Source organism: Poromitra crassiceps, assembly GCF_964638095.1.
Source record: "Poromitra crassiceps genome assembly, chromosome: 8".
In the NCBI taxonomy this organism is placed as follows: Eukaryota; Metazoa; Chordata; class Actinopteri; order Beryciformes; family Melamphaidae; genus Poromitra; species Poromitra crassiceps.
Window position 1 is genome coordinate 41163618 of NC_139629.1, and position 8257 is coordinate 41171874.

Genomic DNA, 8257 nt, shown 5'->3' on the forward strand with positions numbered 1-8257 from the left:
GTGTGTTCCACCCGTAATCTATTATGCAAATTTGCAATCCCTCACCGCCAGCAATCAGCGCGAAAGCGAAAGCGTTTTCGCCAATCCATTTTCATGAGAATGGCTTCCTCACACTGCTTTTTGCTTGCCTTCCTCTAGTCAGGAGAGCACTGTCGCCACTTAGTGGGTCGGTGGAATGGGTTGTACACGTTCGGTAGCTCCAATAATTTTATAGGAGACGTGGGGGGTGTTGATCCACGTCCCACCGTCATTTTTTTTTTTTTTTTTTAAGACGAGATATCTCGTCATTGGCAGTCAACCGTTGGATTTTGTAAGACGAGATATCTCGTCATTGGCAGTGAACGTGTTAATAGGGTCATTCTATGCGATGGACGAGGGAGGTTCTCTGCAAGTTCCCCCCTCCCCTCTCTCTCGCTCCCTCTCCTCACCTTACCCTGTCTCCTTATCACCCCCTCCTCCCTCCTTCCCACCTCTGTCCCTCTTATCCTCCTGTCCTCTCTCTCTCACCTTATCGCTCTCTCTCTCTCTCTCTTCCTCTGCAGAGTTGTCTCCTCCGAGGTGTGTGTCAGGTCTGCTTCTCTCTCTCTCACCTTATCTCTCTCTCTCTCTCTCTCTCTCCCGAGGTGTGTGTCACGTCTGCTTCTCTCTCTCTCTCTCTCTCTCTCTCTCTCTCTCTCTCACCTTATCTCTCTCTCTCTCTCTCTCTCTCTCTCTCTCTCCCGAGGTGTGTGTCAGGTCTGCTTCTCTCTCTCTCACCTTATCGCTCTCTCTCTCTCTCTCTCTCTCTCTCTCTCTCTCTCTCTCCCGAGGTGTGTGTCAGGTCTGCTTCTCTCTCTCTCACCTTATCTCTCTCTCTCTCTCTCTCTCTCTCCCGAGGTGTGTGTCACGTCTGCTTCTCTCTCTCTCTCTCTCTCTCTCTCTCTCTCACCTTATCTCTCTCTCTCTCTCTCTCTCTCTCTCTCTCTCTCCCGAGGTGTGTGTCAGGTCTGCTTCTCTCTCTCTCACCTTATCGCTCTCTCTCTCTCTCTCTCTCTCTCTCTCTCTCTCTCTCTCTCTCTCTCTCTCTCTCTCTCTCTCTCTCTCTCTCTCGAGGTGTGTGTCACGTCTGCTTCTCTCTCTCTCTCTCTCTCTCTCTCCCGAGGTGTGTCACTGCACGAAAAGCCAGGTTTCCGTCCCCTTAGATCGCCACATACGGCCACATACCTCTCTAATTCCTGGCAGTTCACGGCAGTACAAAACCTGTGGTGTTGCGTTTGTTTTGTCCGCTGATCGCCGAAAACGCATCCGCGGGTGTCGGCACGGGGGGGGCGGGGGCGGGGGGGGGACTTTCAGCCGCGACAATAGATGTTTCACACCTTGCAGTGCGCCTAATTAGAATGTGAATAGCAGCAAACTCAGCCCTCTAGCGAAAAACGAATTAATTCATTGGATGAGAGCAGCTCACTCTTACAATACAAGATGGCTTGTGACTGGTGAATAGAGCTGTCACTAACCCGCTAGCTTGTCCATTCATTGGATGGAGCCACAGAGAAATATCACTTGTGATTGGTTGACAGATCTTATGATAGCTTTGCTATTGGTCATGCTTGGCTAAACCCCTCCCTAATAATAATAATAAATCAATGCTGTGTGCTTAAATTCACGTTATTGTTACACTTTCAATGAATGCCATCAATATTTATTTATTGAATGGGGAAGAACATTTGCGAGGAACATCGTGAATAGTAAAGTTTTATTAAATCAAATGCAAATCAAAATACACATGTACATGTCATAAACAATTAAGATATAAGATAAAAAGCATCAAAGGAGAGGAGACTGAAATATTACAAGAAGAAAAAGATTTGGGTATCAGCATGGTTTTAGTATGTGCAGGCAGCATTAACCAATGTAAACAGGATTAGCAGTTATTGCAAAATGTAAATATGCTTATTTAACATACTTTTAGAGAATTCCCCATTAATTTTCACCCATAGACATTTTGAAAAAATCCTTGTTTGCCCAGTGCATTATATGAACATTGCACACATTAATAACATCAAATAAAAATAAATAATCCACCATCAATAACTTAAAAAAAAGTGCTCTGAAATGCAGGTGGCACATATTCCAGAGAACAGAAAATATTATTAAATAAATCGCCATCAGAAACACTACTAGGAAGGCTACATTAACAATGAAATTGCTGCATCAGTGAAAAGAGGAATTTTTGTTCAGTGCAATCAACATGTCAACATGTTCTGGTGTCAGGCCTCAGCCTGTTAATTATGAGTCCAGCAGCTGAAAAGACTCTCCGCTGGCACAGATGTTGCAGGCACACACCGATAGCGACGTGCAAGATGAGATAGCTTTGGGAAGGATCGCTCCTTCTCGCACCACCACACAAGTGGATCCTCCTCGTCTGCTGGGATGCAGGCTTCCAGCCAGTACCGCTCCAGCTTGTCACAATCTTAATGGGGATGGCATGCTCTCCATAGCCATCCCCAAAAAAGTCCAGCACAGAACTTTTCTTCCGTTTTGGTTGAGGTTGAATGGATTCAGCCGAGGAAGTGGAAGCTGTGTTGTCCTCTTCGTCTGGCCCGTCACGGTCATCTTTATCAGCAGAAGCAGCAGCCTCCTCGCCACCTTGCTGGGGTCCCCTGCTGAGTGGAGATGCCTATAGTGGAGATAATTAAATGGATGGAAATTATTAGAACATAATATAACTTCTTTGTGTCTCTGCTGCCCCAACCCCCCCCCCCCCCACACACACACTTGTGTGTGTTCGTTGTGTGTGTCTGTGTTTATCTTACCACTCTTTTGTGAAGACAGCGCCACCAACAGTGCAGGGTCGATCTCGCAGGGTAAACCTGCTGCCAATGACAGCTCATAGACATTCATTGCCACCTACACACACACACACACACACACACACACACACACACACACACACACACACACACACACACACACACACACACACACACACACACACACACACACACACACACACACACAGAGGAGAGAGAAAGCAAATTACACAGAGACAACAGGTTTGAACGCAATTTGGACTGTTTCCACTATTTGTGTCCAGTGTGTTTCCAGGGTTTGTGTCTTTTCAGCGTGTGTTACCTTCATGTCTGTCTCTCGCGGGATGTGGTCCTTGAAATCCTCCACTGAACTGACCAGGAATTGAATATGACAAGACAAAACCTAGAGACAAGAGACAAAACAGACTTTTTAGGAACAGGGACAGGTTCATTTTCTGATTGGCACAGATACATTTTTTGACGTTTTACCTTTCAACTGTGCCTGTGTGTTCTAACTGTCCTTGCATGCATTATTTGTGTGTCTACATGCATGTCTATATTTGTGAGGGTGTGTGTGTGTGTGTCTGTGTTTATCTTACCACTCTTTTGTGAAGACAGCACCACCAACAGTGCAGGGTCGATCTCGCAGGGTAAACCTGCTGCCAATGACAGCTCATAGACATTCATTGCCACCTACACACACACACACACACACACACACACACACACACACACACACACACACACACACACACACACACACACACACAGAGGAGAGAGAAAGCAAATTACACAGAGACAACAGGTTTGAACGCAATTTGGACTGTTTCCACTATTTGTGTCCAGTGTGTTTCCAGGGTTTGTGTCTTTTCAGCGTGTGTTACCTTCATGTCTGTCTCTCGCGGGATGTGGTCCTTGAAATCCTCCACTGAACTGACCAGGAATGGAATATGACAAGACAAAACCTAGAGACAAGAGACAAAACAGACTTTTTAGGAACAGGGACAGGTTCATTTTCTGATTGGCACAGATACATTTTTTGACGTTTTACCTTTCAACTGTGCCTGTGTGTTCTAACAGTCCTTGCATGCATTATTTGTGTGTCTACATGCATGTCTATATTTGTGAGGGTGTGTGTGTGTGTGTGTGTGTGTGTGTGTGTCTTACGTCTCTCAGATCCTCCTGAGCCAAGGAGCGGAAGGAGAGGATGACTCCGATGATAGTCATTGTCTTCAAAACACTGTCCAGAGCTACAAACAGACAAAATCAGTCAAAACACTGTCCACAGCTATAAACAGACAAAATCAGTCAAAGCTATGCTGTGCTGTACTTTGCCAAACCTTTGCATTGGATTTTAAATATTTTTGATTTTTTTTTTGCCCAGCTACTAACTTTACAATGAGAGAGAAAAAAAACATTTGTATTCAGGATTTTTTTTATCCAGCATTACAGACGTAGTTTCACAAATCACTTTTACACAGACGTGAAAGCCATTATTTGCGCTGAATTGTTATGATTTGCACCATTTTTCTTAGTATTTGGTATCTAATTGAATCTGAAAAAAGATTTATTTTGCAGTTGAATAAAATGGCAGTAAAACACGTGATCATGTGGACAAGTGTGCGTTTAGTGTGTGCTCGTGATTACAGGCACACACACACACAATGTGTGCAACTGTAAATCATTCAAGTTAAAACCAACATCTAGGCTACTTCTATCTAAATTATTTAATATTTATTTATTTACCTGTTCAGCAAACTCATGGTGATGAAAACAAAACACAGCGGCAGCATATTGCGGGCAGTCATTTCAGAAATCAGTTGAGTAATCTTTCATGCGCGGAAAGCATCACAGCATCTGCGGGTTGGAACAAAGGGTATTTTGGATTTTAGGGTGAGCTGTTCCTTTAAACATGGCAAACGTGGCTCAAACTAGCGCTATGGCTCCCTGCTGCTGCCACTGTTTGTAGTTAGAGCCATGGCCACTGTGGAACTGGTCTATGAGACTGTTTTCATCTCAGGGCCACACCATGCTTTATGAAACAAAGCAGAATCAATGCACAGCTAGCCTCAATGCTGCCAGTGTAAGCTTTGGCTATCGAAGCTATATCTAAACCTAAAGCTTAATTTTGAGCCACCAACTAACACAAATCCTGGACATTTCATTTCGGGTGAAGCAAGAAGCGGGTTTATATGGATTACGCCAGCACTGGGAGTGCTGTGAATGCGGGGATATGATCACAATAAGTGGTTTGCTGAGGCTACATGCCGTCTGAGCTAACGTTTACTAGCTACAATTGCTAACAGTCCGCCATAATACCACGTTACCTTTCTTCCCTTTCTTCCCTCGCTCGCTCCTCCACTGCATGTCCCGCTCGTTGTCCACCAAGATAACGTTATAGGCTTTAGCAGTTGCAAACGAAAACAAAGAAGAACTTGTATTAAAACCTGTAGCAGATATTACTAGCGTTAGCATTAGCTCCTTTCTCCATGAGTGTGGTTAAACAGACTGGCCTCATGGTAGCAGTCGGCCACTTCGACAAATACGTTTTACAATTGGATTTGATGACAAATATTCGCATGCAAACTCAACTCTGACCACATTCACTGATATTACTTATGCTAATCTAACCGACCTACCAACTTAAAACGTTAAATTTGATTGCAAAACTTACCAAACAGGAGGAGAAAATGGCGACGTGAAACGTTTCTGGAGAAGTGGAGGTGTGTTCAAGTGCTCACCTAGAGTGTTGGAATTTGTAAACACCCCAAATCCACCACAACACTTTAAGCAATGGACACTTGTGGTGTTAGTTATGATAAATTAAGTGTTAAAATTACACTGAATGCTGTTGACTTACACTAACACAGAAAAAATAACACTGACAACTTACACTAACACAGAAAAAATAACACTGACAGTTTTACTGTGTAGGTGTGTGGGGGGAGGGGGGGAGGAGCATCTGCCTGGCTGCTCAGCCTGTGTACAGAGAAGCCGATCGGAGGCGTGAAGCCAAATCCATTAAAGAAAAGCTGAACTGCATTGAGAACAAATGTTCAGCTCCTAATTTTATACACTTGGAGACATTCAATTCAGTTTAAATTTTTACTGGGTGGTTAATAACTCAATTTCCTGGGGTGTGACACACTTAAACACATGTTTTGGTTTCCAAGGACTTATGTTCAGTGTATTGTGTTGCAGACCTCAAACCAAAGGGCAAAGGCAAAGCAGTTACAGCCCAGAATATATTATATTATTAGCAAAAATATGTTTTTGATATGTTTTGTTTGTATTTTGATTATATTTTGTAAAAACAAATCGCCTCATCTGCAGATTTCTGTTTACCCTGACAAATAAAACAAAGCAAAACGTGGAATTTTTCAAATGTAATATTCTTCAGAGATAATCAGATATTTTTGTGCATTTTGGTAATTTTTGTTAGATAGAGATATTGCTGTAAACTTTGTACCCCATGATTTAAAGGCTGTCTGTAAGGCTGTGATTTAAAAGCTGTCTGTAAACAATAGCAGAGGTCCCCCCCCCCCCACACTCACGAGCATCATGCCCCTCGCCCTGATTTGCATTTCTGTAGCTCACCTCATTCTTATTTACATGTGAAAGGCCCCAAGCCAGGGGGAGGCTGCGGGGGCTGTGTAAAACAGCCATCCCCGTCAATCCTTCAGAGTTTCCTGTGTTATCCGGAGATCACCACAAATAGTTGTTAATCTGAACTTCCACAGCCATTTACAACGGCGTTTACTGACGAAAATACCACTTTTCATCTAGTGTGTGTCACGTCTGCCTCTCTCTCTCTCTCTCTCTCCTCTCTCCCGAGGTGTGTGTCACGTCTGCTTCTCTCTCTCTCTCTCTCTCTCTCTCTCTCCCGAGGTGTGTGTCACGTCTGCTTCTCTCTCTCTCTCTCTCTCTCACCTTATCTCTCTCTCTCTCTCTCTCTCTCTCTCTCACCTTATCGCTCTCTCTCTCTCTCTTCCGAGGTGTGTGTCAGGTCTGTGTTGAAGAATGGAGGAGGGATGGGGAAGGAGCGTGGAGGAATGGGAGCTGGGGGGGTGGGGGGGGTATCTTTCCTCATGCGTGTTGTGGATCAGGTGGGGGGGGGGGGTTATCTTTCCTCATGCGTGGTGTGGATCAGGTGGGGGAGGGGGGGTATCTTTCCTCATGCGTGGTGTGGATCAGGTGGGGGGGGGGGGGGTATCTTTCCTCATGCGTGGTGTGGATCAGGTGGTGGGGGGGTATCTTTCCTCAATGCGTGTTGTGGATCAGGTGGGGAGGGGGGGTATCTTTCCTCATGCGTGGTGTGGATCAGGTGGGGGGGGGGGGGTATCTTTCCTCATTGCGTGGTGTGGATCAGGTGTGGGGTGGGGGTATCTTTCGCTCATGCGTGGTGTGGATCAGGTGGGGGGGGGGTATCTTTCCTCATGCGTGGTGTGGATCAGGTGGGGGTGGGGTATCTTTCCTCATGCGTGGTGTGGGATCAGGTGGGGAGGGGGGGTATCTTTCCTCATGCATGGTGTGGATCAGGTGGGTGGGGGTATCTTTCCTCATGCGTGGTGTGGATCAGGTGTGGGGGGGTATCTTTTCTCATGCGTGGTGTAAATCAGGTGGGGGGGGTATCTTTCCTCATGCGTGGTGTGGATCAGGTGGGGGGGTATCTTTCCTCATGCGTGGTGTGGATCAGGTGGGGGGGTATCTTTCCTCATGCGTGGTGTGGATCAGGTGTGGGGGGGGGTATCTTTCCTCATGCGTGGTGTGGATCAGGTGGGGGGGGTATCTTTCCTCATGCGTGGTGTGGATCAGGTGGGGGGGGGATCTTTCCTCATGCGTGGTGTGGATCAGGTGGGGGGGTATCTTTCCTCATGCGTGGTGTGGATCAGGTGTGGGGGGGTATCTTTCCTCATGCGTGGTGTGGATCAGGTGTGGGGGGGTATCTTTCCTCATGCGTGGTGTGGATCATGGGGGGGGGGGGTATCTTTCCTCATGCGTGGTGTGGATCAGGTCTATTCTGGGATTCTCTCTCCACATGCATTAACCATGAGAGCAGCAGTGAGGCTCCAGCCAGGCGAGAGAGAGAAGCCGTTTTCACACATGCGCTTTTTACCGTTAAATGACCGGAAAGCGGTCTAATGCCTTGGAGTGTGAAAGTTGTTTTCTGGTATAAGCGCGACCCCGTCATCGCGGACTTTTCACCAGTTTCGAGCTAGTCAGAAGAGCGGTATGCCGCGATAAGGGACACAAGTGTGAAACGGGTCCAGTCATTTGCCCGTCCTTCTCTCATGGGCGAGAGGTGTACACACGTTGCTTAACGTTCACTTCCAGCGTGCATCATCTAATCAATCGCGCACATCAAAGGAAACTACTTCCACATTTCGCTTCGTGCATTTGCTTTCTCTACATACATACAAGTGTTGGGCGGCTTGCAAGCCGCTGCCATTCTCGCTGTGTCTGTCCTA

The 8257-nt window shown here is 46.1% G+C and overlaps 1 protein-coding gene across 1 annotated transcript; it reads right to left on the reverse strand.

The window, feature by feature from the left end:
* Window positions 1–2809: 2809 nt before the first annotated feature.
* On the reverse strand, window positions 2810–5244 carry LOC310781416 (nck-associated protein 1-like). The gene is made up of 7 exons (XM_083642041.1): window positions 5117–5244; window positions 4536–4646; window positions 3957–4039; window positions 3674–3754; window positions 3389–3482; window positions 3112–3192; window positions 2810–2886 (listed from the first exon to the last, which is right to left on the reverse strand). The coding sequence occupies exons 3-7, from the start codon at window positions 4014–4016 to the stop codon at window positions 2867–2869; spliced, it is 336 nt and encodes a 111-aa protein (XP_083498167.1). The 5' UTR covers window positions 4017–4039; window positions 4536–4646; window positions 5117–5244; the 3' UTR covers window positions 2810–2866.
* Between the last annotated feature and the right edge of the window lie 3013 nt (window positions 5245–8257).

Coding starts and splice junctions, on each gene's coding strand:
- LOC310781416 (XM_083642041.1), bottom strand. CDS start 4,016: ATGACTATCATCGGAGTCATCCTCTCCTTCCGCTCCTTGGCTCAGGAG. Junction 3,755..3,956: donor CTCAGGAGGATCTGAGAGAC/GTAAGACACACA, acceptor TCTTGTCTCTAG/GTTTTGTCTTGTCATATTCC. Junction 3,483..3,673: donor CGCGAGAGACAGACATGAAG/GTAACACACGCT, acceptor GTGTGTGTGTAG/GTGGCAATGAATGTCTATGA.